The following is a 24,717-nucleotide window of genomic DNA, read 5'->3' as shown; positions in this document are numbered from 1 at the left end:
ATTCTTTTTCCCTAAATTAACTATATCTTTTATTTCTCTTTCTAGAGTCTTAATATTTTTCTTTAGACTTTTAGAAGCAGTAATAAGGAATATATTATCTAAATAGGATCTGAATTTAATATTTACTAACTTAAATAAGTCTCGAATATAGATAAGAAATAATATAGGGAATATAGGGCTACCTTATAAAATACTAGTAAGTATAGACCTAAATACTTTAATACTATTATTAAAAGCTAGTTATAATACTCGGTTATCTAGGAATAATAATACCTAGAGAATAAGGCTAATAGGTAGTAGTAAACTAATTATAATCTATAATAGCCTATTCTTGAATACGTAATTAAAGGCGCCTTTAATATCTAGGAAGAAAGTACTAGTTTTTAGCTTATAGGACTTATTTAATTCTACTTTATTTTATAATAGTAAAGTAGTATTAATAGCTGATTTATAGAGCCTACTTCCTATTTGGGAATAGTATAGTAGGTTACTAGTCTCGGCTAAATAACTAAGTTATCTAGCTAGTATTCTCTTAGAAACCTTTCCTAAATAATTAAGTAAAGAAATAACTCGATATACTTTAGGTAGGGAATAGTTTAGTTTCCCTGATTTCTTTAGAATAAAGCTAGTAGCTTATTTCCAGACTTTAGAGTAGTATTTCTTATTAATAAATAAGGAATATAGCCTATAAAAGATATCTGAAAAAGCTCTATAAGTATGAACTATAATCTCTTAAGTAACTAAGTCTAGTCTTGGGGTTTTCTCCTTTATCTCAGAAATATAGGCTTATTCTAGCTCTATTTTAGATAAAATAGACTAGTCCTATTTTGAGCTAGGCCTATAGTTTATTAAACTAGTAGGCTTAGTAATAGGGGGTAATAGGAAAAGCATAGTTCTAAAGATATTATATTTCTCTTAGAAAGTTAATTTAAGCTTATTAGAATTACTATCTAAGATACTAGGAATAGGTTAATATATAGTATCTTTAGTATATTTTATAGCTTTAAAAATTAACTAGAAGTCTTTATTTTCTAAGAACTTATTCTAATATACTAGCTTAGTATTCTTAATAGTATTAAAATAGGTATTTTTTATATTTTGAAGTTCTTATTTATAGAAAGTATACCCTAAAGCTTTAGACTTATAGCTATAGTATAGTATTAATTTATATAAGGTTTTTAAGTCCTTATTTTACTAGGGTTTAGAATACGGACTAGTAGTAGATTTTGGAATACTATTACTAGCTACTTCTACTATTCTATTAGTAAAGTCTTTTATTAATAGGTCTAGTTTATGGTTTCCAGGTATACTAGTAAATAGAAAAGGCATATTCTTAAGGCTATTAATAAGGTAGCTTGTAAATTTAGCCCAGTCCGCTTTCCTAGTATTAAATCTGACTGGATTAGAACTAGAGCTATAAGTCGACTTACTAATAGTAAATAGTACCCCAAAGTAATTAGAACCTAAGTCTAGTAGTACTTGCCAGTTTTTGATCTTAGTTACTATTTCACTAGTAGCAAAACTTAAGTCTAATACGGAAGGAGTGGATATATTAGATCTATAGAAGGTATCTTTCCCTGGTTTATTTAATAGCCTTAGAGAATAGTTCTCTATATAGCTAATTAAATAAACTATATAACTATTTTAAGATTTAAAGAAATCCTACTAAGGATAATATATATTAAAATCACCTAGTAATAGAGAGCTATTATAGAGAGTAATAAGTAAAATGTCCTCTCTTAATATAGTTAATATACTATTAGGGTTTTCTGGGTAAATTATATTATAGAAATTAATTAGCTATATTTTTAATATACCTAGACTTAAGTCTATAATTAAGTAATTAGGATTACTTAGTAAGTTTGAGGCTAGACTAGCTTATAGTTCGCAAGCTATATAAAATAGGGTTCTAGGCCTCAGGGTATTATAATTCGGGAGTATTTGGAAATAGCTAGAGTATATAATAGAATAATATTCCCGATTATTATTTCCTGCTATTACCTAAGGCTCCTGGATTACTAAGACTTTAATATCTAGTTCTATAGCTATTTATAAGACGTTTTTAATAATAGAGCTATTATAATTCATATTAACTTATAGTACTTTAATATAGCTACTTATTAATAGTAATAATAGGAATTATAATAGTAGTAGCTTTTTTAATTACTAAGTAAACCTTATATAGCTTAGAACTAGCTGAGTAAGTAGTACTTAAATAATTAGAGTATTTAGTAGTTATATAGGGGCATTTTTTATTCTTCTTTTTATAGATAAAGCAAAAATAGTTCTTAGTTATATAACCCTTACTATATAGTAAATACTTAGGTTTCTTTTTATAAATAGAATCTAAGTGCCTGTATCCTATATATCTAGTATATTATATAGTACTAGAAATAGTATAGTATTTCACTACTTTAGTAAAGATCCCGGCTATAAGAAGTCTATTTTTAATAGCTCTATTAGCTTGAATCTCGATAGGAAATACTACTATTACTAAACCGGCTTACTAGAGGCCTAAGTCTCTTTTCTCCTTAAAAGTAGCCTAATAGGGCTGGCTAATAGGCTCTAGTCCCTTATTAAAGGTCTTGATTTCTTCTAGGACTAAGTTTATTTCTTCGGGTATATTAAACTTATAAATTAGTAGACTATAAATAATAACTTTATATTAAGGTTTTCCTTTTTATATACTTGTAACTAAGAGAAGCACTCCTTTTATAATAGCTTGATTTTGAACCAGAAAGTCAGAGTTGAATTCGGGAGTAGTATTAATTATAATATTACTCTTTAAGGAAAGAGAAACTATAGAGATTACTAGTTCCTTAATTCCCTTAGAGCAGAAAGTAGTATTAAGCGAATTATAAATAGAAATAGCAGAGAATAAGCTAGCCTGCTTTATATAAGCTAGTAGGAAGGTGCTTTTCCTAGAGAGGGCTATAGATTTCAAGCTAGTATTACGAGTACTAGAACTACTAGTATTACGGGTACTAAGTGGGTTATTAGTATTACGAGTATTACCGCTACTAGTAAGTATACTAGGGCCTTTTCCTCTCTGATTTTTGGACTTAGTATATAATACTATAGTCTAGTTCTTTTCCGAATAAGATTATGGTTCTTGAGTAGCGATTTTAGCCCAAGTAGGCTTTTCGGAGGTAGTTTTAGCTTGAGTAGCTAGTTTGGCTTGAGTTCTTAACTGAATTTCGATCCGTTTAGTGGCATTTTCGAGGTTCGCTACCTGGGAGGCTAGTAAGGTACTAGTATAGCGGATATGGCCGAATTCAGTATATTCTCTAAAGATTTCTACTAAATCTAGTAGTCGAGATTACTAGTCATATAATAGAGTAATAGTAATAGCTTTGACTATTAAGTCCCGGGCTTGACAAATTAGTAATTTAGCTTTATTTAAAGCTTGATTCTAATATTAGTAGTAGTTTCCGTAGTTTTGGTATTTCTTATTAATATTACTATTAATATTGCTTAAGCTAGGGCCATGCTTTAGCCCGTTCTGGAGGCGGCTCAGTCGAGCCGCACTAGCTGAATTAGGCTAAGGAAAAGGGGCTGCGAGTTCGTCTGAAGAGATGGGATTTATAGCTAAATCGAATGCGAATTAAGCTCCCTGGCTGAACCGAGCTAGTAGGGAGCTAGTAGGTAGGTCTAGCTATTTGCTAGGGCCCTCTGGAAGCTCTCCGAGCTCTTAAAAGTCAATGGGAGGGGGGCTAGAGCCCGGGGGATCAGGGGGGGCCATTTAGCCTGTTCTAGCTCTACTTATAGTAGGTTCTAGAGCCTGGGGCCAAAGGGCTAAGGTATATTGAGTGAGTTCTGAAGGTGGGTAAAGTGTGGGTGTGAAAGTAAGGGGGGTAAAAAAACCGGAAAAAAGTTGGCTGCCTATATATCTATATTCCAGGTCTTAATTTAATAATCAAAGAGGAATATAGGTAATAGAGATCTAGGGCTCAGAGAGCTTAAGGCCTTAGTATCTGGATAAGTATATTTGGAGGAAAGAGGTTCGATTTCTAAATTAGTATAATTGGAATTAGAGTCTCAATTAGATTTAGTATTAAAGGATTTAATTAGAGTATTAATAAGGGTATATATATAATAAGGAAACAGGTCGGGTTAAAAAGAAGTATATCTCGTAATTAAGTAATTCTGCGGGTTCGAGTATTTCTTAATAAAATAAACGTTTCATTTATAGGAAACGCCTGCTTTAAGACCGCTTATAGCTTTTGGGCTATTAGCTCTTCGACTATCTGTTCTATTATTAGTCAAGTAAAACAGAGAGATTAGTTAATAAAAGAAGTAGATAAGTTTAGAAATTAGAATATTAGAATTCTTATTAATTAAAATATACTAGAACCGTATTATCGGGTCTACTAGTGTTTTAGTATTCGTATAGCTCTTGAACTAATAGAAAACTCTAATATTAGGAGGTTAGGAGATAAGAATAGCTCGTAAGAATAATTAATTCATTAGTTTCGGAAATAAAGGAAAGCTCGTATTAATTCTTTTATATAAGGTATGAATTACTAAGTGAATCCGAGGATATCCGGAGGATTATATCTATTATTTCTTAAGATAAGAAGGAGATCTAGTATCTCGGTAATTTTAATAGTAATTAAGGGATCTATATCCTTAATTTAATTCTGTATAAAGGCTTATAGAACCAAGCACTTTTGGATTAGAATCATCCGTTTATAAAGTAATAAATTAGATTAGATAACTTAGCTCTATAGAAGTCGCCGGGCTTATAACTTATTAAATAAATATATATATATATATATATAAGTAAGTCAGATCTTAATTAATTTCTTATAGAATAAGAGATAAATAGAGCCCACCTTATATATATATCCATATAGGCTAGTTGGCCTTATATATAGTTATATATATATAATATATTATATAACTATATTTAATATATATTACTATTTTAGTTATTTATTTATTAGTAAACTCCGAAATATACTAGAATAAATAAGCTATAATATTAATATAAAAGCTTTTAAATACTTTATAAAATACTATAAGTAATACCAGAAATTCGAATAATTACTAGAATAATTCAAGTTTAATCTAAGAAATAATATTAGCTTTAATTACTTTATTATTATTAATATTTTCTATATTTCTAATAAGCCTATATTTTATATTATTAATAAAAGTACTCGATATTAAGCCGGCTAATAGCTTTAGAATATTAGTACTTTATATATTTGAAATGCCCTAAAATAGTATTAGATTAATATCTATTTAGGCTCTTTTAATTAGATTATAATAGATATTAGAAAATAGTTTACTAATAAGAAATTCGCTTAACTTATAAATATTATAGAAACTAAAATTAAAATCGTTTTTATAAAAGCTTATAATTCTATTAGAATTATAAAATACTACTATAGCCCTATTTAATATATTTATCTTATTATTATAGCCGAAATTAATAAAATTAATAAAAATATTATATTTCAAATAGCTTTTAAGGCTATTAATAATTCTATAAAACTTAATAGTATTATTTTAACTCTTTTAATTTATAGTACTTTACTTTAAATAATTAAATATAATACCTTATTACTAACTATATTATAGTAATTAGTAGTACTTAAAAAGATAATAGTAGAAATTTAGAAGCTTTAAACTAGATATTAAATTACAAATACCCTAAATATCCGAAATAGTTCTAGTATTACTAATATCTATAAACTTTCTTTAAATTCGAATATTCTTATATAATATAAAAGAAATACTAGTTAATCTAGTAATTAAGGTAGGCTATATAAGCTAGTAGCTATTAATAGAAAGAACTATATATTAGCTCTATTATATAATAATATTATCTTCTATTTAATTTCTGTAAATCTCTTTTATATAGGAAATATTAAGGTTATTACTAATAGCTTTAAATCTGAAACTATTTCTAAACTTTATAATAAGACTAAAAGTAATATAGATATAATTTCTCTTACTATTTCTGCTATTTTACTAAAGTATAATAGAGAATGCCCTTATAAGAACCCTGATTTTATAGTATTTCTATAAAATAATAATTTATATAAGAATTTCTACTAAATTAAAGTTATTAGCCTTTTAGAAAAGATTATATTTAAGATTATTTCCAGATTTCAGATACTAAAAAAGATATATATTTTTAACTTCCGGTTTATTAATAAGATTAAAAATAAGAATATAGAAAGAGAGTTTAAAAAGTCGAGACTAGTTATTTAAGCTTATAATAACAATAAGAAATATATAGTATTAATATAATTACTTACTATTTAATATATTAGCTAGAGAATTATCTTTAATATTACTACTATAATAATAGATATTATGAAATTATATTTATATAATATCTTGCAAGCTTATATCTAATTAATAACCTTATTTAACTATAATTTTTATATTAATTTACTTTATAAGCTTATTAGAAAGCTAAATCTAAAGAATAATTCTATTCTAAAGATTATAAAACTATTATATAATATATTAGAAGCTAGAAACTATTAGTTTAAAACTTATTATTTCTATTATATTAATAAGCTTTTTATAGAATAATTAATTTATAACTCTTGCCTTCTTTATAATAAGTAACTCTTTAGAATTATTAGTCTTTAAACTAATAATACTCTATTTATTAGAACTAATAATTTTATAAAAGCAAAGTAACTAAAGCTTTAAAAGGCTAAGTTCTTAGCTAAAAAGTATAAATACTTTACTTTTAATTATAATCTCAAGTTTAATAAAAGTATTATTTATATAGATATTACTAGAATTACTCTTATATAAAAATACTAGTATAAAAACCTCTGAATTATTTCTATAAAAAATACTACTATTATAAGTAATAAAAATACTATTTATTAATATTTCTTTATTAAAAACTAATATATTATCTAATATACTAGAAAAGTATATATTATATTAGTCTATTAACCAGAAGCTTTATATAATCTATTAATTATTATTTAAGCTATTAAATCTTTAGAAATTAATATAAAAATATTTAATAAATATATTTAATAGCAAATTAAAAATACTGCTAGAAAATTAAGATTTATAAAACTAGTAAAGAAGTTCTTATATTTAATTATTTTTACAGATGCTTTATTTATAAATAATAGAGATTTTTTCTCTTAAATCAGATATATTCTAGTTCTAGTAAATAGAACTAGATATACTAATATTATTTACTAGTTCTCTACTAAATATAAGAGAGTTATTAGAAGTATTCTAGCTTTAAAACTCTATAATATAGCTTATAACTTTAATATAAGCGCTTTAATTAAATCTATAATTAATAAAATACTAGAAATAGAATTATTATTAGTAGTTTATATAAATTCGAAATTATTATATAAATACTTTATTAAATTAGGAATTACTTAAAAAAAGTATCTAATAATTAATATAATATATCTTTATTAGATATATAAATAATAAGAGATTATAGAAGTTAAATAGATTAAGAAAGAATCAAATTCTGCTAATTTTATAACGAAATTAAAGCTAATAAATACCCTTAAATACCTAATTAATATAAATACTATATAATTAAATATAGAGAAATAGATTAAGTATAAATAGAATAGGAAATAAATATATAAAATAGAAGAATATTATAAGAAGGGAAGTTATATATAAAAGGCTATAGCCTTTAGTATATAACTAAAACCTTAAAAGCAATATAGATATATAAAGTATTTGAGAAATCTGGTACTAGGCCGAATTAGGGAATTTATATATAATTGGAAAGAAATACTATTTTTCGCGTTTTTTAAAAAGGTTCTAGTATTAGTATAGTTATTTCTTTAGAAGTTATATATATAATTACGGGATACGAGATATAAGATATAAGTAATAGAATATAAAATATAAAATATAGTTATATAACCTTATATTATATAAATAACTCGATAAGTAGACTAGACTTCTTTAGGCTTAGTAGATCTAGGAATTATATATTAATATTATAATTTATAATTCCTACTTCTAAATAATAATAACTTTACTAATTTTATATAAATAGTATTTTATATCTATATAATAGTACTATATATTACTAGTAAACTAATAGTTATATATATAATTATAAAACTCGAAATATAAAATATAAATAATAAAATATAAATAATAAAATATAAATAATAAAATATAAATAATAAAATATAAATAATAAAATATAAATAATAAAATATAAATAATAAAAATAAATAATAAAATATAAATAATAAAATATAAATAATAAAATATAAATAATAAAATATAAATATAAATATAATTAAATATATAATTAATAAATTATAAATAATAAAAATAAATAATAAAATATAAATAATAAAATATAAATAATAAAATATAAATAATAAAATATAAATAATAAAATATAAATAATAAAATATAAATAATAAAATATAAAATATAATTATATAATTTTATATCTTATAAATAATTTAATTAGTAACTAGTTTCTATTAGGCTTAATAGATTTAGAAATTATATATTAATATTATAATATTATAATTATTTTACTAATTTATTTATTAAGTATTTTATATATATTATATATTATATTATATATTTCTAGTAAACTAATACTAATTAGTTAGTATTTATAGATTAGAAATAAAATAATTATATTAAAAGAAATATTTAATAATTCTTAGTAATATTAATCTAGTTATAAAAAAAAGGAAATAATTTATTAATTTCACGAAAAAGTATTTAGTAATCTAAAAGAAAAAACTTTAATTTTTACTAATTAATAAATAATTAATTATTTAACTTCTATTATTCTTTAAAGCTAACTTCTTTTAGCCTTAAAATTACTTTTTTAGTAACTATTTTTTTTACTTATATAATACTCGAATTTATAAAATTTTCTTTCTAGAATATATAAGCTTTTAAAGTTCTTTAATTATAATATTAATTTTATTATTTACTTAAATCTCTCGAGCTTTAGATCTTTTTAAAATTATAATATTTTACTTTCTAAATTTCTTATTATAAATATTATTAAATTCTTTTTATAAACTTATTATAAATTATTCTTTTTTTAAATTCCTTTTATCTCGAATTATATATATATATTAGAAAGAGCTTAGCTCTAAAGGTTCGAAATAATAAACCTATAAAATAAATATAAGTAAATAAAGAAATAGAAAAATAATATAAATTCAGCTAGCTCTAATAATAAAGAAATCCTGAATTATTTTAATTATTATAATTTGGCTTTTAATCTTATTAGTTAATATAATTATCTAATTATTACTTATATTTTATTATTTATATCTTATTACTTATATCTTATTACTTTCTAGATATATATAATACGGCTACTTTACTAGATATCGGTTTATTAGAAATATATAATACTATTATATAATCGTGAAATACTATTTATATAAAGTTAGTAAAGTTATTATTTAGAAATAAGAATTATAGTATTATAATATTAATATATAATTCCTAAATCTGCTAAGCCTAATAAGAACTAGCTACCGGTCAAGTTACTAATAGAATATAAGATTATATAACTATATCCCGTATCCTATATTTTATTACCTATATTCTATTACTTATATTCTATTATTTATATTTCATATCCCGTATCCCGTAACTATATATATAACTCCTAAAGAAATAGCTATATTAATACTAGAAATTCTTTAAAAAACATAAAAAACAAAAAATAGTACTTTCCTCTAATTATATATAAATTCCCTAATCCGGCCTAGTACCAGATCTCCCAAACGCTCTATATATCTGTATTGCTTTTAAGGTTTTAATTATATACTAAAGGCCGCGGCCTTTTATATATAACTTCTTCTCCTATAATATTCTTCTATCTTATATATCTATTTCCTGCTTTATTTATATTTAATTTCTTTCTTTATATCTAATTATATTATATTTATATTAATAAGGTACTTAAGGGTATTTAATAGCTTTAATTTCGTTATAGAGTTAGTAGAATTCAATTCTCTTTTAATTTACTTAACTTTCGTAATCTCTTATTATTTATATATTTAATAAAGATATATTATATTAATTATTAGGTATTTCTCTTAAATAGTACCTAATTTAATAAGGCATTTATATAATAACTTCGAATTCATATAGATAACTAGTAGTAGTTCTATTTCTAGTACTTTATTAATTATAGATTTAACTAAAGCACCTATATTAAAACTATAAGCTATATTATAGAGTTCCGAAGCTAGAATATTTCTAGTAACTTTCTTATATTTAGTAGAGAACTAGTAAATAATATTAGTATATTTAGTTCTATTTACTAGAACTAGAATATATCTAATTTGGAAGAAAAGATCTCTATTATTTATAAATAAAGTATTTATAAAAACGATTAAATATAAGAATTCCTTTACTAGCTTTATAAATCTTAGTTTTCTAATAGCATTTTCAATTTGCTATTAAATATACTTATTAAGTGCCTTTATATTAGTTTCCGAGGATTTAATAGCTTAAGTAATAATTAATAGGTTATATAAAGCTTTTAGTTAATAGACTAATATAATATATATTCCTCTAATATATTAGGTAATATATTAGTTCTTAATAGAGAGATTTTAACGAATAGTACTTCTATTACTTATAGTAATAGTATTCTTTATAGAAATAGTTCAGAGGTTTTTATACTAGTATTTCTATATAAGAGTAATTCTAGTAGTATTCATATAAATAATACCTTTATTAAACTTGAGATTATAGTTAAAAGTAAGGAATTTATGCTTTTTAGCTAAGAACTTAGCTTTATAGAGCTTTAGTTACTCTGCCTTTATAAAATTATTAGTTCTAATAAATAAGGTATTATTAGTTTAAAGGCCGACAATTTCGAAGAATTGCTTGTTATAGAAAAGGCAAGAGTTATAAGTTAACTATTCTATAGAAAGCTCGTTAATATAATAGAAATAGTAAGTTTTAAACTAGTGGTTTCTAGCTTCCGGTATATTATATAGTAATTTTATAACCTTTAGAATAGAATTATTTTTTAGATTTAGCTCTCTAGTAAACTTATAAAGTAAATTAATATAGAAATTATAATTAAGTAAGGTTATTAATTAAATATAAGCTTATAAGATATTATATAAATATAATTCTATAATATTTATTATTATAATAGTAATATTAAAAATAATTCTCTAGCTAATATATTAAATAGTAAATAATTATATTAATACTATATATTTCTTACTATTATTATAGGCTTAAATAACTAGTCTCGACTTTTTAAGCTCTCTTTCTATATCCTTATTTTTAATCTTATTAATAAACCGGAAGTTAAAAATATATACTTCCTTTAGTATCTAAGATCTAGAAATAACCTTAAATATACTTTTTTCTAAAAGGCTAGTAATTTTAACTTAACGGAAATCCTTATATAATTCATTATTCTATAAAAATACCGTAATATTCGGGATCTTATAAGGGAATTCTCTATTATATTTTAGTAGAATAATAGAAATAGCAGAAGGAAATATATCTATATTGCCTTTAGCCTTACTATTAGATTCGGAAATAGGTTTAGGTTTAGAGTTATTAGTAATAACCTTAATATCCCCTATATAAAAGGCCTTTATAGAAGTTAAACAAAAGATAGTATTACTATATAATAAAGCTAGTATATAATTCTTTCTATTAATAGCTACTAGCTTATATAGTCTATTCTAATTACTAGATTAACTAGTATTTCCTTTATATTAAATAAGAATATCCGAATTCAGAAATAGTTTATAAATATTAGTAGTATTAGAACTATTTCGGATATTTAAAGTATTTATAATTTAATATCTAGCTTAAAGCTTCTAAATTTCTACTATTACCTTCTTAAGTACTACTAATTACTATAATATAATAGGTAATAAAGTATTATATTCGGTTATTTGAGATAAAGTACTATAAACTAAAAGAATTAGAATAATATTATTAGGTTCTATAAAGTTATTAATAGCCTTAAAAGCTATTTAAAGTACGGTATTCTTATTAATTCTATTAACTTTAGCCGTAATAATAAGGTAAATATATTAAATCGGGCTATAGTAGTATTCTATAATTCTGATAGAGTTATAAGCTTTTATAGGAATAATTTTAATCTTAGTTTCTATAGTATTTATAAGCTGAGCGAATTCCTTACTAGTAAACTACTTTCCGGTATTTGCTATAATCTAATTAAAAGAACCTAAATAGTTATTAATTTAGTATTATTTAAATATATCCCAGATATATATTATACTAATATTCTAGAGCTATTAGCCGGCTTAATATCGAGTGCCTTTATTAATAATATAGAGTTTAGGCTTACTAGAAATATAGAAAATATTAATAATAATAAAGTAGTTAAAGCTAATATTATTTCTTAGATTAAACTTGAATTATTCGGGTAATTAGCTATATTTCTAGTATTACTTATAGTATTTTATAAGGTACTTAAAAGCTTCTATATTAATATTATAGCCTGCTTGTTTTAGTATATTTCGGAGCTTACTAATAAATAAATAACTAAAATAATAGTATAGATATTATAATTTAATCTCTATAAGAAAGCAAGAGTTATAAATAAAGAATTCGGAAATAAAACTTTATAGTATAGTATTTTAAAGCAGAAAAGAGTATCCGAAATATTATACTATAGATATATATTCTCTAGTAGAAGTAATAAGATAATTAGTAAGATTATTAAAGTAGATCCCTAGTCTATTTATATTAGCTAAGCTAAATAAAAATAAAGTCTTTAAAAATATAATATAGAATTATACTTGCCTAATTAATATACTTACTATTATAGATCTAATAGAAAATATAGATCTAATATTAAACTAAATATTAACTTAACTCTTAATAGTTTTATTAAGTTTAATATTATTATTAGTTTACTAGAAAGCTTGAAATTAGTTAGAACTAGTAGTTAAGTATCTAGAGGCTCTAGTATTAATTATAACTCTATAAAACTAGTAAGTATTATATCTTAATATACTATTAACTATAAAAGTCTGGGCGTTTTCTATTAAAGGTTTAATAGACTCTAATATATAGTTTTCGCCTATTATCTAATATATAAGGGAAAGGGAAGTAAGATTATTTATAAAGGTATTAGCTATAGTTATTAGTAAAGTAAAAGTAGCAGAAATAGCTAAAAAGCTCTTAACTAAAATAAAGTAGAAATCTAAGTAATATTTCTTTTCTTTATCTATTTCTACTAATAAAGCCTTAAAAGTATTATTTACTAGTTTGTCTTTATTACCCTTATTACCCTTTTTACCTTTAGCTTTAGTAATATACTATATATAAGTATTACTAAAGCATTTATTAAAGTTATAAGTATTTCGGGATCTAAACTAATAAATATTTCTATTCCTAAATTAAGCTTTCTTAGCCTCTTATTTCTCTGGTATATACTTCTATAAATAGTATTCGGGCTTCTTATATATAAAATATAACTTCGGGATATAATTATTATAATTATAGAGCTTAAAGTAGTTATTACAGATTCCGAAATTACGACTGGATTTATATTAACGATTTCTGAAGAAATAATAGCTTAAAGAGTTCTAAAAGTAGTATTATTAATTAGTAAAGAAGATTTCGGAATTAGCTTATTATTTGCTTTTATATATAATAACAAATAACTAGAGCTTATTAATAAGCTAGCCGAGATTTATAGAAGGGTCTAAAATTATATATCTATATATCCGGAAGCTTTAGTAAAAAAAAAAAAATTTTATTATAAAGAAATTCGGTATTTTATAAGTTAGATATAAGACTATACTATAGTTAATATAGTTTATTAATTAGTAATTAAATAGTTTTAAAAGTTGTTTTTTCCGGAAATTTAGCTATTATAAAAGCTAATATAATAGTATTCTATATATCTAAATTTCAATATTCGAATCTAGGGCCTTTAAAGAAGCTATAGATATTAATATAAGCCTCTTTATATATATATTAAAAGGGCTAGTTATTATAGAAGTAGTCTTAAGCTAGTTTCTTTAATATAGTAGAAAAAGCTTATATTAGTGCCTTTTATAAAAGCTTTATATATTAGTAAATATTAAGGAAAATAGTAAGTTTATAATTAAAATTACTATTAGATCTATTATACTTTTATTCTTTAATATAGATCTTAGTAACTTCTCTAATAAGTCTTATAATTAAAGGTAATTAGAGAGTATTCGGATATAATTATAGTAGTAATAGTAGGGCTAGTAGAAGTAGTAAGGCTAGTAGAAGTAGTAGGGCTAATAGAAGTAATAGGACTAGTAGAAGTAGTAGGGCTAGTAGAAGTAGTAGGGCTAGTAGAAGTAATAGGGCTAGTAGAAGTAGTAGGGCTAGTAGAAGTAATAGGGCTAGTAGAAGTATACTATTTATTTCTAGAGCTTCTATACTAGTATATAAATCTGGTGAAAATATAGGATATAAAGATAAAGATAATAATAATAGTATAGAAATATTAAAGATAATAGATTCTAGATACTTATTTTTAATAAGGGTAATAAAGCCTAATAGAATTAGTTCCTTAATTAGATCTAATCTAGCTACTAATAGATTCTTATTTATCTAGATATATTATATATCTTCCTTAATAATAGAAAGCAGAATAGTTATAATAGTAAGAATACTAGTATTCTATTATATATATATAGTATTATGGTTATTATAATATACGGTACTAGTAGAAGTTAGACTAGAGCTAGAGAAATATCTGGTATCTGAGCGAGGTATTTATAGTTACCTAATTATTATATATAACCCCGAGCTTAAGCTAGTATATGGGCCCGTATATAGCTTGTAATTATTTAGATCCGAGGCTTCTTTAGGATTCTCTTCTCTCTTTAGCTTTGAATTATTAAAATAGAGATAGTCTAATTATGTCTTCCAGGCCCTAGATCTTATACTTATAATATAATTCAAAGCTTACCTATTTCTTAATCCTATAGAGGATTTAAATAATATCTACCTAATCGGTTTTTAACGAGTATAGATATAATATACTATAGCTACTCCCGAACCGGTTAACTAATATTAGAATAAAAGAAAGCCCTAGAATAACTAGGCAAGAAAGCCCTGGACCGGCCAGGTAAGCAGATAAGCTAGTAATCTTATTACTAAACGAAGATTTATAAAAAAGCAAGTCCCGGAATAACTAGGCAAGTCAGAAAGAGCTATAGTATAAGATATTACTAGTATACTACTAGAAGGTAGACTAGAGCCTCTTATTAAGTCTCCTGAGAAGTCCGAGTATCTTATTAATATTTATAATAGAAGAGATACTCTTTTCTAGAAAATAGAGGAAAAAGAGGAACCTGCCTTATTAAAGGCAGAGTTCCAAGAATTACTTTAGAATCTAGAAGCTTTATATAAAGAGATTATTAAGCTAATTCTAAAGATACATAATATCCTTACCTATAGTAAGAATTATTAGAATTAGCTAAGAGAAACCAAGTAAGCCCTATAAAAGAATAAAGCTATTATTAAGAAGCTTATTATATAGCCTACCGGAATAACCGGTTTCCCTGCTTTAGAAGATAAATACTTAGTTAAATTCCCTAACTCTCCTATTTTTAAAAGTATAATTAAGAATAGTATTACCTTTAATAATTAGTTAGTTTAGATTAAGAACAAGCTCCATAGTAATTCTAATACCTATTAGATAGAGAATCTCAAGATTATTTATGTATCCGGCTATATAGGTAGCTATACCCTTATACTAATCTCTTCCTATCTAAACCAGGATAATTAATATATATATGAGACTATTAGGAAACTATATATCTATCTAGAGGAACTATATGGCAACCCGAATAAGGAGTATAATACTTGGCAAGTATTTAAGGAGCTATTTATAAAGAAGGGCCAGACCTTTCAGGAGTTCTATACCCTATTCCTGAAATATATAGCAGACAGAAATATTAACCTATAGGACCTTAAGGATAACCTAAATAATAAGCTTACCTGGAAGCTTTAAGAGGCTATAGCTATATACTATAATAATCCGGCTATCCGTACTATAGAGTTCGTATAATACTATACTATAAATAACTAGCAGATCCGAGCTTACTATAAAAAGAAAGAATAGGTATCTAAGAAAGCTAATAAAGGTATGGATAAGCTAAGTCCAGGAGGCGCTTTTTATATAAAGCCTGCTCCCAAGACCCTAGTAATAGATAAGCCTATTATCCCGAAGCCCGAATCCTTAGATCTCAAGTACTATAATTATAATGGATTTGGTTATATGTCTAGGAACTATTTAGAGCCTAAGATAGAGTATATAAAGCAAGTTTTGGCGGCTAAGCTAGTAGTACTTACTATAAGTAAGCTATCTAAGGATATAGAATAGGGAAACGAAGACCCCTAAAGGAAGTCTCCTTTTTAGGGCCATATTATATAGATATAGCAGAAGTTAATTTAAGCTAGCTATTAGGAGATAAAGCATTTATATTCCCTTATATAGTTAGTAATAATAGATTAGGTATTAAGACTTCTTCTCTTATTAATACCAGAGTAAACGGATATATTTTTATTAATTTCAAGTTTATAAAAATAATTAAATAATTTCTAGATATTAAGCCTATTTAATTAGTATTACCCTATAATATAAGGGGATTTAATAGTAAGTAGGCCGTACTTATTACTTACTATATTAAGCTTATACTCTTAATTAATAAATAGAAGGTCCTAGTACTTATACTAGTTATAGGGCTAGGCAAGTATAATATGATTTTAGAATAATAGTAGTTCATAAATACTAGTATCCTAATTAATTATAAGAATAAAAGATTAATCTGGCTAGATAATTAGCCTAGAAAGAAGGATTAGGATAAGGTTCTAATTACTATATATAAGAACTTGGAATCTAGGAAAAGTAACTAGTACTAAGAAGATATAGATAAAAGAAATAAAGCTATAGCTATAAATAAGTCCTAGAGACCTTAGCTTATAAAGAGGAAACCCCCTTATTCTTTTCCTAACCCGGGCTCAGAAAGCTATATATAGTAAAAGAATTAAGCTTAATACTACGGAAAAATATAAGTAGCCTTAGGAAATATAGAAGTTTCTCTTAAGCCAGAGATAGGGATATTAAAACTATATTATCTAAAGAAAAGCTATAAGATCTAGTTAAGACCCTCGGTTAATATTATAGATATCTCACTAGCCGCTTTCCAGATAAACCTATAGAAAAAGAAGAACCTTTTCTTTATAATATCGTTTTCCGAGATTAATAAAGAGCTAGAATTATAATAAGAGAACGAGTTTATTCCGGGCAAGTAATAGCCAGGAGAAACGGAGCTATAGTAGCTAGTAAGAGTCTTACTAGAGAAGTTTAAGAATTTCGTAAATGTCTTCTTAAAGGAAGCATTAAATATCTTATTCCCGTATTAATTATATAACTATAAGATTTAGATTAATAATTCCGAAGGCCTAGAAAGCCTAGGGTATTTCTCGCTCTATTAATAGTTAACCTATAAGCTATAGGAAATTAAGTGCTTCCTTAAAAAGAACCTCTAACGGGGCTTTATTAAGCCAAGCCAGTTCCCTTTTATATCCCTAATCCTCTTTATAAAGAAGGCTAATAAAGCTCTCTAATTCTATATTAACTATTATAAGCTAAATAACTTAATATAAAAGAACTATTATCCTCTTTCCCTTATTTACGAGACCCTTATATAACTAGTTCAAGCTAAGGTCTATATAAAGCTAGATATTTGGCAAGTATTCTATTAGATCCGAATAGATCTAGAATTAGAAGAACTTATAATATTTCGTATAAGATATAGGGCCTATAAGTATAAGGTCCTTTGGGAAGGCCTAACTAATAGCCCTGCTATATATTAGAGGTATATAAATAATATCTTCTTTAATTACCTTAATATCTTTTATATAGCTTACTTGAATAATATCCTAATTTACTCGGATAATTCCCTAGAATATAAAGACTATATATGAAAGGTCCTTTAGTAATTACAGGATACCGGCCTCTAAGCGGATATTAAGAAATTAGAGTTTAAGGTTACTTATATAAAGTACTTAGGCTTTATTATCTTTACTAGAGGTATTAAAGTAGATCTAGATAAAATAGCAATTATTAAGGACTAGTAACTACTAAAGATAATTAAAGAAATATAAGGCTTTCTGGGTTTTTATAACTTTTATTAGTACTTTATTACGGAATATAGCCATATAATAAAGCCCCTAATAGCTCTAATATATAAGGGAGTTCCGTTTAAATAAATAGATTAGTATTAAGAAGGTTTTACTAAGCTAAAGTAAGCTATATTCTTAGTACTAATTCTATACTACTATAACCCAAACCTTCTTACTATAATTAAGACGGATATATTAAATAAAGTTATAGCCAGTATTCTCTTATAATAAGACCCCTAGATAAGACTCTAGTATCCGGTAGCGTTTTTCTTTAAGACTATATAGTTAGTAAAGCTAAACTATAATATTTATAATAAAGAGATACTTGCTATTATTCTCTCTTTAACTAAATAGTAAGTAAAGCTAGAAGGCCTATAGAAGATATCCTTTATAATTTACTTAGATTACCGAGCCCTTAAGTACTTTATAACTATAAAGAAGCTCTTAATAAGATAAGCTTACTAGGCAAAGTATCTTTCCTGCTATTATTTCAAGCTTATATATTAGATAGGTAAGTCAAATAAATAAGCAGATATCCTAAGTAAGAAATACGAGAATATAACTATCTAGGATAAAGTAATAGTAGCCTACTAAACCCAAATTCTCCTCCTATAATAAAAGATTAATAATAATATTATACGGGATCTCTAGTTAGCCCTAATTGAGGCCTTTATAAGCCTGGCTTAGAAAGAAACCTAGTATAATAATATCTAGCTAGTAGACAAGCTATTAAGCAAGAACCAAGAGTTACTAGAACTAGAAAAGCTACGGGATAAGGCAAGAAATGAGAAGGAAGGCACTTGGATACTATAAGATAGCCTCTTCTTATAATATAGTAAACTATTTATACCTAATAATATAATAATACCCGAGATACTCTTATATACTACTCTTATTTAGGAGATATATATATAGCCCCTAATAGGATACCCAAAACAAGCCAAGCTTTAATAGCTTCTTTAGGCCCGCTATTACTAGCCAGGCCAAGATATAGATATTAATTAGTATAGAAATAACTACTATACCTGCTAATAATCCCATATCCCTAGAAATAAGAAGCCAGGGCTCTTATATCTATTACTAGTCCCTAATCGCCCCTAGTAGTATATATTAGTGGATTTTAAGAAGTACCCAGAAAGTAGAAATAAGTATAATATAATAGTAATCTTTATTAATTACCTGGGCAAGTACCCTATTATGATTCCTATCCGAGATATAGTAATAGCTAAAGAGTTAGCGCCCCTATTTCTTACCTATATAGTTTGCCAAGTTAGTATCCCGGAAACCATAGTATCTAATTAAGGCCCCTAGTTCATATCGGATTTCTAAAGCAAGTTCTATAAATATATTAGTATAAAGCTCAAGTTATTAACTACTAACTATCCCTAAACTAATAGCCAGACGGAGATTATTAACTAGTACTTCGACTAATAGCTATATCCCTATATGAATTACTACTAGGATAATTAGGACGAATAGGTAGTAATAATTAACTACTAGCAAGTAGCTCTAGTCTATAAGACTATAGGCTAATCCCTGTTCCTTATAGAGAAGGGCTATAAACCGCGGATATTATTTAACTAGAAAACCTAAGTATAATCGGGTACCTCAAAGGAAGAGCTAAATAGACAGGAGGCAAAGGCCCTAGTAATACGGCTTTACGAATTATAATAAAAGATATAAGAGAATATAATATGAGTATAAGAATACTATACTACTTAAGCTAATAAGTACCGCCGACTAGTAGACTTCGGAGTAAGAGATAAGGTATAGATTACTATTAAGTACTAGAAGAATAATTATCCGAGCCACAAGCTAGCTTACTAAATAGAAGGACTATACGAAATCCTGGAATAAGTGAGATATTTCTTTAGGCTTAAGCTTCCGGAATTAATAAGAATATATCCGGTATTTTATATAGAGAAGCTATATAAAGACCCAGGTAACCTCTTTTCCGGATAAGCAAATCCGGAGCCTCTATTATTAGAACTATAAGACGGGAAAACGAAGTACGAAGTTCAAGAGATATAAGTGGTAAAACTACTTTATAGGAAGCTAAAGTACCAAGTCTAGTAAAAAGAATAGGACCCAGATCCGGAGTAGTATCCTGCTTCCTTATTAAGTAATAGTACCCTAGCTCTTTAGAGCTTCTATAATAAGAACCCCAAATAGCCAGGACCGCCCCAGAATCTCCCCTATTAGTTAGACTATACCAAGAATAATATATTATCGGAACCGTATAATACGGACAGAAATCCTTCAAAGTCACGTATAAAAGGCCCTGGCCTTTAATATGTAACCTATAACTTGGAAATTTAATAGGGACTTTCAAAGCTCGGGAACGAGCTTACTTTAAGGGGGGGAGGTAATATTACGGTTATTATAATATATAGTACTAGTAGGGGTTAGACTAGAGCTAGAAAGGCATCTGGTATCTAAGCAAGGTATCTATAGTTACCTGATTATTACATGTAATCCCGAGCTTAAGCTAGTATATGGGCCCGTATATAGCTTGCGATTATTTAGATCCGAGGCTTCTTTGGGATCCTCTTTTCTCTTTAGCTTTGAATTATTAAAATAGAAATAGTCTAACTATATCTTTTAGGCCCTAGATCTTATACTCGTAATATATAGTACTATATTAAAAGACCTTATATAGGTATAGTATTTCCGGAAGTTTAAGTTTATTAAAGTTCCTTTAATAAATAAAGTTCTTAAAGTTATATCTAAATAGCTTAATATTCAAAAACTTAAATATCTTATATACTATAGTAATATCTAGATTAATTCTATATCTCTATTTTATTATTATTTCCTTAAAATTATTAGTTTCTATAAAAATAAAGTAATCGGATTAGACAAATCTAATAAAGAAATTATTTACTATAATAGGTTCTACTATTATATATTCTATAGGCTTATATCTAGTTCGAGGTATAGTAATTTATAAGAAGGGTAAATTCGTAAAAAGAAGAATAGTTTATAAGATAGATAAGTAAAAGTTATTATATTTAAAATAAAAATTTTATCTATAATAAGAAATTTAGAAAGTGAAATTTAAGAAATAAAATATCGAGATTTTAGAAGAACTTAATAATTCTAAAGCTTAAGAGCCCCAAATATTTAGATAGTTATAAGAAAAGTAATTTTTTATAAAGAAGGTAGTTTTATAAAATAATTAGATAGTTAAATAGCTAACTATTTAATAGTTAGTAAGAATTAGTATTTTTTCTTCTTATAGAACCGAATTATAGATAAAGGCAACTATTATTTCCTCTCTTTAATATAGCTTAGTTAGGCCTTAGTAAGATTAAGTATCTTTTCCTCTTTATAGAACTAAATTATAAGTAAAAGTAATTAATAGTTATTTCCTCTTTAATATAGAATAATAGCTTTATTCCTAAGAAACCGAATCTTAAGTAAGTATAGCTTAATTCTTCTTACTATCTAATCTATATATATAAACTAATTAGTATTAGTTTACCAGAAATATATAGTACTATTATATAATTATAGAATACTATTTATATAAAGTTAGTAAAGTTATTATTTAGAAATAAGAATTATAATATTATAGTTATTACGAGTCGCTTAGACTAATAGATGCATATGCAGGGAAATAGCTTTACTGTATGGGTAATCAGACCAAAAGGTACAATAATAAGGTTAGAAGCCTTATTAGCTATTCTACTATATGAGAGCACAGTGCGCATCACGTGACTAGCCGCGCACGTGATACACAACTGTGACAATAGTATTAATATATAATTCCTAAATCTACTAAGCCTAATAGGAACTAGCTACCGGTCGAGTTACTAATAGAATATAAGATTATATAACTATATCCTATATTCTATATTCTATTACTTATATTCTATTACCTATATTCTATTACCTATATTTCATTGCCTATATCCCGTGTCTCGTATCCCGTAACTATACACGTGACTCCCAAAGGAATAGCTATACTAATACTAGAAAAGTTTATTTGAAATATATTAGATATATTTAGAAAACTAAGTTTCTTATAAACTAATATATTATAGAATATATATATTCTTTTATAGCTTTTTATATTTAAGTTTTCTTTTTCTTAGCTTTAAATTATCTTTATAAGAGACCTTTTATCTTGCTTTTTAAGCCCTAAATACTATACCTATAATAATTAAAAGCTAAATTATAATATTTAGCTTAAAAATATATATATTTTAATAATTAAAATAAAATAAAATAATTATAATCTTATATAATCTTTTTACTTTTATAATCTTTCTTTTTACTTTATAATAAGTAAACTTATATAATATTTTATATTTCTTTATACTTATATATAGTTTTAAAATATATATAATTAATAGTAGTATCTTTATTTATAAAGAAATAAATAGAATAAGGTAGTAATAACTAATCGGCAAAGGCGTTATTAAAATAAGCTAGCGGGCGAATAAAAGCGACGCCAAAATGATAGAAGGCTATATAAGATATCGAGTCGAGTCGGGGGGCGGTCGCGATAGTGAGGAGGAGATTCGCTATCGAGAGATCGAGGGGCTCAATCTTAGCTCTGCAGACTCGCTGTCCTCTAGAAGCAGTGTAATACTAGAGGCGCAGATGAGCTAGAGGTTCGTAGATGGCACGGCGTATAGGTATTGAGTCGTCGCCATCCTAGAGTTATAATTATTAAGTAATTTGCAGAGGCGTAATATATAGTTCTGCGCGAAAGTAGCTTGCACACCTTTCGATTCATTTCGCTTAAAAATCGCGTTTTTAACTGTTGTTGTGCATAACGTTGTACTTTTCGTTGTTCGACATTAATTCGTTCAAGTTAACAGGCGAACCTACGGAGGTTCCGGCATAAAGTAACGGGACTATGGCTCAGAGCCTGTAACTATGCTGTAAGGCCTTGTAACTCGTCAACTCGTCGTCAACAAAGGCCTGTAAATCAGCTCGGTTACAGCAGTCACTACGCTATTTCCCCTGCCAACTGTCTAGTCTGTGCCCTTACTCAAGCGACTCCAAGGAACGATTATAGACAGTAATCCCCTTTTTTAGGTTACAGGGCCTTACAGCATAGGCACAGGCTCTGAGCCCTATAGGCCTGTTACTTTATGCCGGAACCTCCGTAATGTACATAAAAGAAGGCTGCGCTGTCGGTGCCGGCCGTGCAGAAAAGAGCAGCTTTTCAAGTAAATGAGAATTCGGGCTCTTTGTTGCGGCGCCTGACGGCCTTGGCCACCAACCATGAACGTGGGGCAAAACCGGAAATGCATGGCGCAAAGCTGAAAACACGTGGCGTAGAGCGAAAGGTAGATGGCCCAAAGCTGAAGGCAAGCTGAGTGCAAGTGGCGTGTTTGGCGTCTCTGCCAAATAGAAATTGAGTTTTCTGTGTTACCTCACTAACCTTACTTCTATCGAACATACCCCGCTTTTCAATTCGAATCCTAGGTTCCGTCTTCTCATCACTTACCGACTATGCATAAATTCTTCAGAACAATTCGCAGGGACCGACGTAGTCCATCACAAGGTGGAAGTCAGAGCCCGAGGTCGCCTACCGAGCCCGTTGTCTCGCACAAGAGTCGTACAGAGACAGATGGGTTAGACAACGCTACCAATTTAGGCACAATACCTCCGGTCAGAGAAAATGGTGTGACAGTACTTCATACTCCACCAGAAACATTTGTAGAGTAAGTTCCCTTTATGCCCTATTCAGAAAGGCGGTGGTATTCAAAAATCCTCTATAGTTTGGTCTTTGTCCATGGCCTTAATGGCCATCCGGAGCGCACTTGGACTGATCAAGATACGCGATTCTTCTGGCCTCGGGATATCCATAGAGAGATAGATGGGATCCGGGTCGTGACTTTTGGGTACCCAGCAGGGGTCGAGTGGTCATTGTCAAGGAACCTTATGGGAATCCATGACCACGCCGTTGATCTTTTGACATTGCTGCGAAATGAGCGTGACTCGACATCTGTGGTAAGGCTATTATTTCCTTTTTATAGAATGTCATAAATCTAATATATGATACTTTATAGTCTACAACGCCTCTTATCTTTGTTTGCCATAGCCTAGGTGGTCTCATCGTTAAAGAGGTATGGCATGTATATTATATTTACATAATGATTCTAATTATCTTAAGGCTCTAATTTCGGCACAAAATGACGAGAATTTTGCATCTATCTATAACTGCACAAGGGCACTCCTTTTCTTCGGGACCCCTCATCGAGGAGCTACCGCCCTTGAAGCAACTAGGGTTTCCTTGCTTATAGGCATAGCCGGGTTAGCTAGTGCAAGGATACCAGCTAATATTTTAGAGTCTCTGAAGCTCAGGGCAGCTGAGCTTTTCAGGATCAACGATCAATTTAGAAACCTTAGTCTCTTGAGAGAGAACAGGCTATCGTTGACGTGCTTCTATGAGCGGCGAGAGACACCAGGCTTGGGCGACGTAGTGAGTAAAGACATTTTAATTATTCACTATCGCAAGTTCCTCGCCACTTCCAATTTTTCTGACTATGGGCAGGTTGTCGACCAAGATTCGGCAGTTCTAGGTTACCAGGGAGAAGAGGATGT

The 24,717-nt window shown here is 26.8% G+C and overlaps 1 protein-coding gene across 1 annotated transcript; it reads left to right on the top strand.

Annotated features, from left to right (window-relative positions):
* Nucleotides 1–23,892: 23,892 nt before the first annotated feature.
* Nucleotides 23,893–24,379, top strand: K444DRAFT_511611 (uncharacterized protein; the record flags this gene model as incomplete). The annotated part of the gene is made up of 3 exons (XM_024873469.1): nt 23,893–24,120; nt 24,183–24,239; nt 24,287–24,379. Coding segments are annotated over 3 exons (378 nt in total), but the record flags the coding sequence as incomplete, so codon positions are not given.
* Nucleotides 24,380–24,717: the final 338 nt, after the last annotated feature.

The sequence above is a fragment of the Hyaloscypha bicolor genome, assembly GCF_002865645.1.
Source record: "Hyaloscypha bicolor E unplaced genomic scaffold K444scaffold_126, whole genome shotgun sequence".
In the NCBI taxonomy this organism is placed as follows: Eukaryota; Fungi; Ascomycota; class Leotiomycetes; order Helotiales; family Hyaloscyphaceae; genus Hyaloscypha; species Hyaloscypha bicolor.
This window is presented reverse-complemented; position numbering and strand designations above follow the sequence as displayed.